Source organism: Oryzias melastigma, linkage group LG17 (genome assembly GCF_002922805.2).
Source record: "Oryzias melastigma strain HK-1 linkage group LG17, ASM292280v2, whole genome shotgun sequence".
Classification (NCBI taxonomy): Eukaryota; Metazoa; Chordata; class Actinopteri; order Beloniformes; family Adrianichthyidae; genus Oryzias; species Oryzias melastigma.
In genome coordinates, this window is record NC_050528.1 from 29,345,783 (window position 1) to 29,359,219 (window position 13,437).

Sequence of the window (13,437 nt, forward strand, 5' to 3'; positions counted from 1 at the left end):
CACATTTCAGTTGATATAATTTCTTGTTAATAATGCATTTTCTATTGAAAAGAGCGAATCAATGAATGAGACACAAAGTCCTCCGTGGTGCTCAGTGATGATCAGAGTATGAATCACGTTACTGGGAATTATTGTCATGTGTTGAAATGTTTGTTCAGAGTGAGCATTGACGTAAAATAAAGCCTTCTGCTGATGCTGGAGTCACATAAGAGCTGCTTTCATTCCGAATTTGATGCATCATTTAAAGCATTTAGTAATTAATCAGTGTGTTGGCTTTTTAAAAATAAATGCTCCATTTCAATGTAAGATTTCTGTCAAATCATTTGAAGAAATGTTTTTAAATTTGTAGGCTGATCTCTGTCAGAAAATCTACAGACTTTAGTCATGTTTGGTGAAAGAAGGGAGCTGAGCTCTCTTTTATTCTTAAATTTATCAAATGATTGATAATCAATCATCCTCCACAGTATATTCCTTTGCTTTTATACTAAAGCTTTCAACCACAGCTTCTCAAAGCCCGAAATATTTATAAAGTTCTCTAGAGTTGCAAAGAGCAGCACTTTTAAACTTGTTACATGCTTTCTTAAGATCCATTTTTGTGTTTTTTTAGGCCACATTAGGCGGCAGAGCAGATCCAGCTGACAGCACATTTACAGTCTTATTTTATGGAACTGCATTTTCACTGAAGAACACTCAGAAAAGCAAAAAAACATCGTCCTAGACTTCAAACAAAAGTTCACAGATGGAACAAATAATGTTCTTAACTCTTTAACCAGGTCCATTAAATGTGTTTGTAAAGGTTTGCACTACTATTGTTCAAATTTAGTCAGATGGTTTCTTCTTCTGAATTGAATACATTTTAAGTGCCTTTTTCTTGTGATTAATGACCTCTTCAGATTCTATTTTATTTTAATTTTGATTACATTAAACCTTTTCATGGCTGTGACTTTCCAGCAAAATTATAAGAGGCTGGAGTAGAGATTTTCAAACCTGTCAAGGTTATTTTAAAGCTTATTTTAAAGACTTAGTTTTGTCCCTCTTACTATAAAAAAAGGAAAAGGGGTATTATATTGCCCACATTATATGGCACCCCCGTTTGACCTGCCCTGATTGGCTGAGCGGGTGCAGCCCTGCCCCCGCCAACTTGGTCAGAGCCACACGGGACAAATTCATGAAAAAAAACACTTTTGTCCCCCTCAAAACAACTGCTTTTCTGCTGGTTTATCTCCATAGTAACCATTATGTTTTTTGGTTGTCTGGTGGTGACAAACAGGTTTATGTAATTTTTAGAGAAATCTACAAAAGTACATTTTTGTATTTCCTTGGCAACAGAGGTTTTCTTTAGCCACGCCCACATTCCTAACATGTTCTTATCGCATGCTATATTAAGTTCAGTTTGAGCCAACGATTCACACATTACATGTTTAAAGTATTCTGGAAAAACATGTGGAAGCAACAGAGAAACACCACTTTTGGGAGCTTGCCATGCTAACACCGTTCCAGATCTACAAACTTTATCTCAAGAATCGTTCCAAAGTAACTTCCCAATAATGTTGGAGGAGTTTAAAGATGATAGATCAGAATTCCTGGGAGTAGTTGAAATTTCTAGAAGGTACTAAAGTGTATATATATATATATATATATATATATATATATATAAATCAAGATGGCGGCCTCTTCCAGAGAAACTCCGGTGGTGGTTGCAGACCAAATCTTAATAACCAAACCCTAAATTAACTTTTTTGTCTGTTGACGTCTACAGTTGGTCAATGCCAAATTTTTGACAAATGCAAATAAGCTAGTTTAATTCTTGAAAATATAGTCAAAACCGTCTGCATGCTGCTCCCCTACAGGTTGAATTGGGGTATTGCAGTTGAATTTCATAATTGGTCAAACCATGTAAGCCTGACATCATGATCTGCAGCTCCAGCAACAACAGTCCTGTTCCCAAGCCCCACCCCTCTGACTGGATTTTCTAATTTCGATTGTGGGTGGAGTCAGCCTCCAACTGTCCTGTTTGGTTACCCTTTAAGACCTGTGTGTTAAATTTCGTGAAGATTGCTTGAATAAAGGCTTTCTTTTTTCATATTGTGGGAAAATGTGAAAACTGGCAAAGTTCATATTTTGCCACAAAACCGCTGCCAGGCTGTAGGTCCTGTGCCCATCCCCAAAATTATTTCAAAACTTCTTTTGAATATCCCCAACATGTGCTTTTAGTTTTATTATTTGATTTAGATTTTTTTTTTGAGCTACATAATTAATAATTGAGCTCTGTCACTTTCTTGACGTTTTCTCTCGCTGTGATGTCATTATTAGCTGTGTTTCCATTATACGCAAAACTTTATCGAAATTAAAGAAATGTCAAAAACACACAATTTCATCGTGTAATCATGGTTATAAGAATAAAACCAAACCAAGTTGTGATAAGTCATTTAAAAACGCTGTGACGAATGTGAACAATACTTTGATTTACAGCAGATACAGTCAAATTTCTGCCATGTGCTAGCACTCATCATCATCTTTCAAAGGAGATGTCGGCGTCTAATTCAGCCCGTGCAAGCTAGGTGGAAGTGTTTTGGGAAATCTTGTTGGGTTTTACAGATCCAACATTTCTGCATGAGACGCTCAACCTTTGATGAGCTGTGAAGCTATGGGACCTCTTGCAGGAGTGCAGCGGTCCACTGTGACCCATTAGATTAAAAAATTAAAAGTTTCCATTACAATTTTGTGAAATATATCAATTTTAGTCTGTGTCAAAAACCACCTCCTCCAAGCACAAAAAGATTTTTTTGAGAAATGCAAGATTTTCCAAAGTTTCCATTGGAAAATTTATTTTTGCTAAATTAAAATATTGCACAATTTCATAGTCAATGGAAACCCTCATGTTGTTATTGTCCACTATGTCAAAAATGAATCTTCACCGGGTACTAGGTCCATGCAAATTTGGCGAGTTTGTGGCGAGGATCATAATTTCGCTTAAGACAGAAGAACTGCCAGAACAATCTGGTCCTTGCCGACCAGGACTGCAGAGGGACAGAATAATCAAAAATCCTACATGGATCCAATCCCATAGAGAGAATTCCAGGCTGCTCAGTGCTGCTGCTTTGAACTCCAGATTGTTGTCACCATCTGACAGCAGAAGCGCACAGATATGTGTGCATGAGAGGCTCTGCTGGGATGAGTGGACACAGTTGGGCATGAGATGAGGCCGGCTTCCTTTTTCTATCTTCTCTGACAAACTCTTCAAAAAGAGAAGTCATTCAAGTCAAATATTGACATCTTTTGAGCCACACACGTCGCATTAGCCTGGATTTCGAGGTTCCGCTTCATGCATTGATGCTAGCAAATCCACATTTCTAAATTGACTATTCAAGTACATCAGAAGATGGGAAAAGGAGGCGTTTGCCTCAGTTTGAAGTTCAAGACTTTAAAAGCTAAGCCTGATTTGTGTGTCAGTCAGTTGCTGGTTGTTTTTTTTAATGCCACACTGCAGCAAATGAAAAATTAAAAGACTTGTTGTGGGGGTGCCGCATGCTGCAGAAAGCAAAAGCGCCAAAGAAACTAAGGCTGACAGGTGTGGAATGAAACCAGAATATAAAAATGTAGAAAAACACAATCACCATTTTTTCTTAACACACAATTTAAGTATTCCACAAACACCTCCTGCCACAATGAAACTTTATTATCTGTGTCCTGAATATATTTACAGTTTTAATCTTCCTTATCAGACGCCTGTCCTGCCGTGAATGTGGAAGCAGCCGCACACGCAGCTCTGCCTGAGAAAATCTCTCCAGCCGGCCGGCGTTTGCTTCGTTGGCTGGATGTTGTCATTTACATTCAGCTCCACTGTCTCACCTGCAGAAGTCTGGAGCCACCATGCCGTAAACATCGATCCTATCGCACAGCTCCAGGGCGATGGTCATGGTGAACCAGCCCGTGCTCAGCCAGGAGTTCGATATCCTCCTGAGAAGATGTGTAAAGAGAGAGAAACATGACATTAGATGGCTTTTTCATGCAAGAACGAGCTGAGCGGATTCATGCTTCTCTGTATGATTAACAAGGATAGATGGTCAGAATATTTCACATCAATTTATTTCAGAAGAATAGAGATTTATCTTGATCCACAGGTCGATTTTCCTGACTGTAAGATCACTCAGGTGCCCTCACAGCTTCATTAAAAAACAGATCCATCCTTTGTATTGACTGATAAAAATGAGCCCCATCAAATAATCAAACCCTTCATCAAGAAGTGGTCTGCATGAACTGCTGAGAGCTGAAATCAAATAGCCTCCGCTGCAAAGTGGTCTGCCTCCCGTCAGACTGCAGAGAACGGAGAACTAATCACGATTTCTGAGACCGGCCGTGATGAGAAAAGTAGGAAAAGATATTTACACGGCATTAAGAAATCTCTCTGCATATAAAAGACCTTCAGTGAGGACTTTCATATAGGAGACCTGCCAGGTAAAAACACATCTTAGAGAAGTTTGAAAAACCTGAAGGTAAATGACCACAAAACTTTAAGGCTTAAACTGATAAATACGTTCGAGGAAAACATGTTTTTCATTTTCCATGATGTATTGAACAGACAAAACTGAATGCAGTAACAACTATTTAAACTTCAACTCAGTTTGACTTTTTATTTTGTTGGAGATAATTCACGCTTTTAATTGCACAATCCTGTATTAGAAGGACATTTTATTTTAGCATTTTAAGCCAAGAGTAAATCAAAGAAAAGTATCTTCATTACTAAAATACCTCTGATACACACAGAACAGGTAGGTCTTTGGAAGCAATAAAATAAAATGTTGCACATGTTGAATGGAAAAGAGTTTGTAATTTAGCTTTTTCCAGGAAACAGAACTGTGACCTACAAAAAAATAATATTGTCAAGTCATCATAACTGGAAATCCTTCAGTACAGCCTGACCCTGGATAGGTACAATAAAAAAGATGCTTTTTAAAGAAAGTAAACTGAAAAAATATTTTCTTAAAGATTTAAAATGTGTTCTTATTGCTGTAAACATGTTAATGTTCAGTCACTAGGGCAGATCACTTTAACCCTTTAACACCTGAGGGGTAATAAAAAATGACAGTATGTTAAAGAACAAAAACACTATTGAGCTCCGGTGTTAAGTAAAAAGCTTACTCCGGACAGAAAGTTTCCCTCCATCTTTCTATCCTTCTGGTAATTTCTTTACAGAACCATAACTCGCCACAGGAATGGGCTAGAAACTTGCTTTTCCCCCCAACATCCTTATAAGTTTTTCTCTGCACAACTGGGCCGGATCCGGCCTATGGGCCGTATGTTTGACACCCCTGCTTAAGACCACAGTTTAGCTATTTCATTTGATGATTGATTTGACACGTGTAATAAGATTAATTCATGATGTCAATATTCAAATGAATCCTAACTTGGTAAATGCTAAACTAATAAATCAAACCCATTAACTGAGTTTCTTTTAAAGTCATTTCCTCATTTTCTTTTTAGGCAAAAAACTACTTTTCTGTTTTAAATTAAGAAAAAATACAATTTTAAATAAAAATGTTGTTTTTTTCTTCAGTTTAAATTACTAGATTTGAGAAAACTAGACAAAATTGATTTTAGAACAAAATAGTAAAAATCAATAGATTTGTTTATTTGTGTTGAATTAGATATTAGACTGAATTATGAATTCATTACATAGATGCATTTTGCTGCTGTGCTTCAAAACACTTCACAACAAAAACTAAAAAATTAAATATAATACAGTAATATAGTTGATATTTCAGTTAAAGAGAATCAGATCATCTTATGACATTTATACATGATTAGAACTAGTCTTTTTTTATTACTTTCTGGATGTTAATCCGAATAATGAAGAAGGTGACTATATCAGATGTATAAACGCTCCTATTTTAAGTGATTAAAAATGAAATTAATTAAATTAAGTTCAATATAATATGAGAAGTGAAACACTTGAAACTCTAACACCACTGAAAAAGTGATCATTTTTATGTCTTAATTTCAGATTGTTTCAGACTGTATGTGAAGATCCATTGATAAAAATGAACCAAACAGAAACATAAAATATTTCTTTGTTTTATATGGAAATAAAAATTCTGGAATAATTGCTGCAGTACTGTCTGCTTTGTTTATTCATAGCACACTAATCACGTTCATTTAATTCTGTGCACTCCTCAAAGATATGATATTGTGGGGAAAAAATAGCAAAAAAACCTGGAAAAAACACAGCACAAAGCCGTGGAATTTGTTTACAGAATGAGATTGTGCAAAGAGTCCCTCGAGCCAAAATAACTGAAATGATTTTGGCAACAAGCCACCCATTTAATTTCATTTAGAGTGACCAGTCAGATTTTAGGAAAACAGATCGGTGTGTCTGGCTCAGATGTTCAGGAGGATGAAAAGCCTGCCAAAACGCCACAAAAGAGAAATGACTTAACAATGACTGCAAGGAGACCTACATTCACCATAAAGTGACCCTTAATGACCACAAAATGACAGTAAAAAGATGATTAAATATGCATTAAAAACTGGAAGGGGTACATAATTACCCCATATAAGATTAGATGGCATAAATTGACCACAATGAGTCTGACATAATAAGTGGAGCCAGAGAACAACCACAAAGAGCTAAATAAAAGACTGCATGGACCTACAAACAGCATCTGAATGTAAAATAACTGAAGACAAATCTCCTAATGGGGTATGCTTATGAATACCCCACATGAAATACCACAAATAATGAGCTAAGAAGGAAGAAATCCAAGACTATAAGCTGGGGAAAAAACCAAAAAACACAGATGGCCAAAAAAAGCACCGAACCCCAACACAACGCTGCACAATGACGCAAACATCTGCAATCCACAGAGTGACATGCTGAAAGACACAAATCGTCCACAAAAGCAGGGCTGGTCTGTTAGTATTTTTCTCCAGTGGCTGTGTAGGAGCTAAATAGAAATAAAAAGGAGGCCTCTAACAAATGAGCTGCCCCACCTTTAAGCCCAGCTCACCTGGTTGTTCTGACTTTAACCTTTAACACCTAAGAGTCACTCGTCAAGCTGATCTTCTGCTTCAGTATATCTGCTGGAATTACGTTGATCACATTAACAATTAAAAAACTACAATAATGTCATAGATGAGATAAAATCACAACCCAGCCAGCAAGGTCAAGTAGGGCCCATATGGTTTAAAAGTGGGCAGAAAGTGTGGACCCCAATATGGTTTGTCCACAGTTTCTGTGGTGGCCCCACTTGTGTTTGCCCACATTAGCTTAGATGGGCACTCATGTGGGTTGGCTCGCTATGCTATCCAGCCTCCCAGTGGACAATGTAGCATGCTAGCAAACTCCACCGAAGCGAGCTAGCAAGCTCCGCTGTATCGAGCTCTGCTGTATTGAGCCAGCAAGATCTGCTGTAGAGAGCTAGTAAGCTCCGCTGTATCAAGATAGCAACCTCCACTGTATCAAACTAGCGAGATCTGCTGTAGCAAGCTAGTGAGCTCTGCTGTATTGAGCTCCATGCTGTTGAGCCAGCAAGCTCTGCTGTAGCAAGCTAGCAAAGTCTGCTCTAGTGAGCTCTGGCGTTCCTAGATAGCGAGCTCCGCTGTATCGAGCTAGCAAGCTCTGGTGTAGTGAGCTAGCAAGCTCCGCTATAGCGAGCTCCACTGTAGCAAGCTAGCGAGCTCCGGTGCATCGAGCTAGCAAACTCCACTGTAGAAATCTCTGCAGTAGCAAGCTAGTGAGCTCGGGTGTACAGAGGTAGCGATCTCTGCTTCATCAAGCTAGCAAGCTCTGTTGTAGCAAGGTCCACTGTACTGTGCTAGCAAGCTCCGCTGTATTGAGCTAGCGAGCTCCATTGTATCAAGTTAGCAAGCTCCGCGGTCTGACCTCCAATGCATCCAGCTTGCAAGCTCCGGTGTATCGAGCTAGCAGGCTCCAGTGTATCAAGCTAGCGAGCTCCACTGTAGCAGGCTCCACTGTGGCGAGCTTCCCTGTAACAAGCTACCGAGCTCCAGTGTATCGAGCTAGCGAACTTCGCTGTATCAAGGTAGCAAGCTCGGCTGTATTAAGCTAGCAAGCTCTGCTATGGCAAGTTCCGTTGTAATGAGTTCCATCGTAGCCATCTCAGCTGAATCAAGCTAGCGAGCTCCGGTGTTTCAAGCTAGCGAGATCTGTTGTCCACCAAGCGGCTGGCGAGTGTAGCAACCCAACCCACTGAGTGCCCACTTTAGCTAATGTGGGCAAACACAGGTGAAGCTACCACAGAAACTCCAGAAAAAAACATTCGGGGCCCAAATTTTCTGCCCACTTTTAAACCTTATGGGGCCCACCTGGCCTTGTGGCTGAGAAGGCGACCTAAATTGTTTTTTGGCTCTTTTAAGAAAAAAGACACATTTTTTCAAACAATCTGACAAAGGAAGTGTCAGGAGGCGGGCCTTAAAGCTGCTGCTTATCTCTCGGCTGCCTCGTCACCTCACTGTTCCTCAAAGGTACTCACAGATTCTCTTCCTACAAACACAAACCTCCACCAAAGCTGAGGCTTAAACACTGAAAGGCGCAGAGACAAAGCCTGAGCTCTGATATGAGAAGCCTTGAAACAAACAACCCGGCTGCCTCATCTGCCGCTGACACCTCTGCAACCGAACAAACCTTGCTTGCTCTTAAGCTTGTGTCACATTTTCTCACAGACAGTTTTGGGAAATAAACATCAGGGCAGAATCCAGCAAAATACCTCTTTTAATTGTTAGCTTTAATTTTTTTCTTTGGATGATTAGAAATTCCTACATGGAGCCACTCACCTCCAGTGGTTAGATTTAAAGGTTGAATCTTTTTAATGTTACAAACACATTTAGCTGAACTGAGAAAAAATGGAACGGATTATACACTCATCATTTTTCATAATAAATAAGTGGAAGATGATGGATTTCTTTTTTTAAACATGCAATTATGCAGTGTTAGAGGCTTTATTTAGTTCTTCCTAATTAAAACCCTTTTTATATAAACAGGAAGTATTTATACACTGCCAATTTGATTCCATCTAAATCTAGACAAAACCATTTCCTCCCCAAGGATGCTTGTTTCATTCTTAAGATATCCCACAGACGTTTGTCAAATTCTGTGGTCTTTTTAAAGCCCGTTTGGCTGTTTTGAATTTGGGAGGTCATTCAAAAAAAGAAAATAAACTCTGCGTAAAAAAAGCATTATGTTCATGTCCTGAAAATCTGTAGAAGCAACAACACCATCCCAGGAAATGACAATTTCAATTATACAATTAAAGCCTTCATTCGGAATGTACCATTTAATCCTGAATGTCACTTAAGTTAACATCACCTTGAACAAAAAAAAACACTGAATATGTTTCATATAATAAGTGTACATGATCTAATGCTTTTCTTTATGTTAGAAAATCTGAGTTCAGCTCATGTTTTTTGTAGTGGTTTAATTCTTTTCTTGGAATTACCTATTTACTGTTTTCTGCAGCAACGAGCTTTTAAAGTAAAGTGTTGATGGGATCCCAGCATCATTCCACACAAAGAAATATATTCATTCGTGAGGATTCATTGTGTTTCTTAACATTTTATGTAAATGTTGATGTATATTTTTAGAATGCAATAATTAACCGGAAACTTCACAACATTAACGAAGTGAAAAATAAATAAGTAAATTAATTAAAAGTTTAAACCCTTTGATAAAATCCACAAAACAAATCTACAATACAACTTTCTCATAAAATATAGACAGTATTAACTGAGATATAACGAGTGATTTGGTAAGTTTTTGCTCACAACAATGTTAATGTCTCTAATTTGCTCCACACATTTCTAACATCATAACATCTTTACAGGAATTAATTATTATCAATTTTAAATTATTTCAGTACAGGGGTAACACATAAATAAAATAGCAATAAATTAGTTATTCTCACCATAATGTTTTAAAAATTTGCAAATCTTTTCCTGCCAAAGGTGTTTTTGTATGGAGTAAAATATTTGCCGGATCTTCCCCACGAGCATATATCAAACTCCACAAATGAAAGGAACATTCCACGGGCGCAGGACAGTCTCCCCGCCCGCTCCTGTGCTCCTGTGCACTTGTGGAACATCTTCTCCGCACTCGTGGGAATATTCATAGGCTCCTGTGACCTCTCCTACTCGCCTCCCCCTCGTGGAGGACTGTGCGCTCGTGTGAAACTCAACATTGAAGGAAAATAAAAACCTGGAAATGCCTGCATGCCCACGTATCCTTCGTTTTTCAAATTAAAACTAAAAATGAAAAGAGGGGAAAAGGGCGCTTTATTTATTTATCAGTTTCTAAACTACTGTAGAAAAACGAATCATTCTTGATGTTCCTATTTTAAAAAAAATAGAAAATGAAGCAAACACTTAATGAACGTTTAAATTCATTTTCTAAGAAAAGTGTTCGATCACGGGATGGGGGAAAACACAAAAAGAGGAACTCTAATAAAAATAATTTAAACGTTCATTATGTATTTGCTTCATTTTCAAGTTTTTTAAATGGGAAACATAAAAAAATGATTTGATGTTCCAGGAGAAGCTCCACGAGAGCACAGTCCTCTACGAACATTTTTTTAGGAGCGTAAGAACATTTTCAGAGGCGAGCAGGAGAGGTACCGTAAGAATACTCCCACAAGCGCGGAGAAGAGATTTCATGAGTCTGTCCTGCACTCATGGAATGTTCCTTGTGTGTGTGGAGTTTGATATGAGCTTGTGGGAGAGTTCTGGCAGAAAAATAATGCCATATTTTTGAGATTTCATTGAAGCAGCCATTTTGAAATTAGCAGAAAAAGACCTTCTACTGCCCCTAGAGGAATAATGATGAAGTGCAGGACAAAAACCCTGGACTAAGTAATGTATAAATGTTTTTTAAGGAAAGTTTGGATCATGCTAAAGCAATAGTGGTCTCAGAAATGTGTGGACCAAATTAGATAAGAATGATTATATATGTTTGGGGGTTGACATTTAAATGTAAAGAAATGAGTTGAACAATTTGAATGCATGGTTCTGTAGGAGAGTGAAATCTTTGTTGCTAAGAGTAAATCACCAACATCTATTAAATGAACTGGAGGCAAACAATCATATTAACTACATAACTGTGACACTGAGTTTGTCCAACTTTCATCTCTATTAGCTTCTGTTTATGCCGCAGCCAAAGTGATGTTATCACGCCGCAGACTTCTCATTTTCCTTTAATGAAGAAGTCAGGTTGTCTGGAACTTGTTGATTTGTTGTGATATGTAAACAAAGCCTCTGGGGTGTCGCATCCTACAAAAACACACAAATACATAATTCCCTCTTGCAAATTAGAAACATCAAAGCATGGCGTCATGCCATAAAGCAATCAGTGACGGTTGCATGTAAGCCTCACTCAGGAGGCGTGCACCTAATCTCACTTATGAAGTCTTCCTCATTTCTTTGTTTATGAACATGCTGATGAATAATGTGGTGTGAAATGTCAAGCTCTCAGCTTCCGCTGCCGTCTTTTGAGAGGATTTGAGGGAAGCAGGGAGGGTGAGGGGGTCAGGTTTGTCCTCTGAGAGACGGCTGCTGGCTTTGAAAAGAAGTTTAGCTAAACAAGTCAGGAGTTGGATAATTTAGTCTTTTCTATCAGAAGACAGGATTTTTTGTATTAATTCATGGCTATTTACTAAACAGGGTGAAGAGAGTGGTTCTGCTCCTCATGTTCTGATTTATTTTTATATTATTACTAAGGTTTTCTTGCACTGTGACAGACCTGTAGCAGGGACAGGCTCCAGCAACCTCATGACCTTGACAGTGAAATAGCGGGTTAAGAAAATAGATGGATGGATTTTCGTGCCGTTTTTTTGAGATGAAGGTCACACAAATATGTCCCTCAGGTGTGATCAAAGTGAAGAGAAGCATCAGTTGAACATTTTTACGCTGCGATCCACCTGAGCGTGATTTTGAGTGCAGCAACATAAAGAGTGTGAGGTTTATAGCAGACAAGTCCAGCCTGAGTTACTGCACTGATTGCAAGTGGTCCAGGGTTGATTACCAATTTGAGGTTTTATTCTACTCCCATATGTACTTGACCTCCACAACACTTTCTGCTTGTTTACAGCTTCTGCTCCATCACTGATTCACACTATAGGGACAAATAACGGCTTTATTAAGGCGATTTTTTACCCACAATATTTCCTGACAAAATTCAACTGTCTCACATTACTTTTTTTTTATGTTTCCATTTTAAAAACTTAAATCCCTCATCTGTAACGCCATATTATGACTAACAAGGAAGATAATAAACTAAACTCCCCCCTCTAAGAGATTTAATCTGTCAGATCCATTGACTGTACGTGAAAAACTGGACAGTGACCCCTCCCACTTTGCATTTCTCACAGGAAGTTCTCACTGGTTCTTAGAATCCAAAATCCCATAGACTTCAATAGAGAAAATACACAGTTATTCCTCAGTCATTCTTTTGTCAGAGTAACCATTCTTGCTCTGATACATTTTTAACATCTTCTTGCTAATCCAAATTTTTTTCTCGATATTTTAGTTTATTGTAAGTAATTCAGGTTATAACCTGACTAATCAGACGCCTCAATAAAATATGCGGGGTTTAAAATGTTTGATAGACTGATTCTACTGAGCCCAATTTCAAGTGGTAGCGGTGTGGCCTTCCAACAAGTTCACTTCGGATTGGTGAAAGTGGTTGCCATAGAGAAGTTAACTCAGACCGACTGCTTACTGATGCTGTCTGGTTTGGTTCCAACATGGCGGTGTCTGTTATCCAAAAAGTAAAAAAGAATTGAGTTAAAGGGGCCATACCATGAAAATTCAACTTTTTTAAGTTTTAAATGCCTTTTACTGTTCATTCCTCAGTATAAAGAACCCCAAAGCGGTATTTTAGAATAGAATAAAATAGAATAAAACAGAAATACTTTATTCATCCCAGGCTGGGAAATTAGGTAGTTTTGATCCGTTCATGTAGTTAAGAGTAATCCTGTAAAAACCTGTTCTGTCTGCAGCAGCCCCTCCCACACCCATGAAAACGAGCGGGTGGAAACGTGCTGATGTAAGATCGATGCCAACTACTCCCTCCAAAAAGGGTCTGCTCTGACAGCTCTGCCCCGGACTAACACAACCCTTAATTTATCCCCTTATTCAGTGATTATCAGCACAAAACACTCTAGTTTTAGAAGCAGAATACCGTATATTTTCCAATTGTGTCCTGTCTTCAACTAATTCCAGCTCAAATAGATGTTTGTTACTTTTTACATGCCGCTCCTTTAAGACAACACCCCAACCCCCGGTCCGTGCCATGAAGGAGCCGTGTGTGTGTTGTGAAGCCGTCTAGCGATGGCGAGGCCTGCTAAAGGCAGATATATCATATGTGCATCCATCTTTGAAGAAGTTTGGATTATTTTCATGGGAGAAATACAGACATACTGCCACAGACTC

The 13,437-nt window shown here is 38.5% G+C and overlaps 1 protein-coding gene across 1 annotated transcript in view; it reads right to left on the minus strand.

Moving 5' to 3' along the window:
* Window positions 1–13,437, minus strand: part of st6galnac5a (ST6 (alpha-N-acetyl-neuraminyl-2,3-beta-galactosyl-1,3)-N-acetylgalactosaminide alpha-2,6-sialyltransferase 5a) — a 64,728-nt gene that overhangs the window by 5,122 nt on the left and 46,169 nt on the right. Inside the window, exon 4 of the mRNA XM_024281930.2 lies at window positions 3,853–3,960. Within this exon, the coding sequence (XP_024137698.1) occupies window positions 3,853–3,960 (108 nt within the window). The remainder of the gene's footprint in view (window positions 1–3,852; window positions 3,961–13,437) is intronic.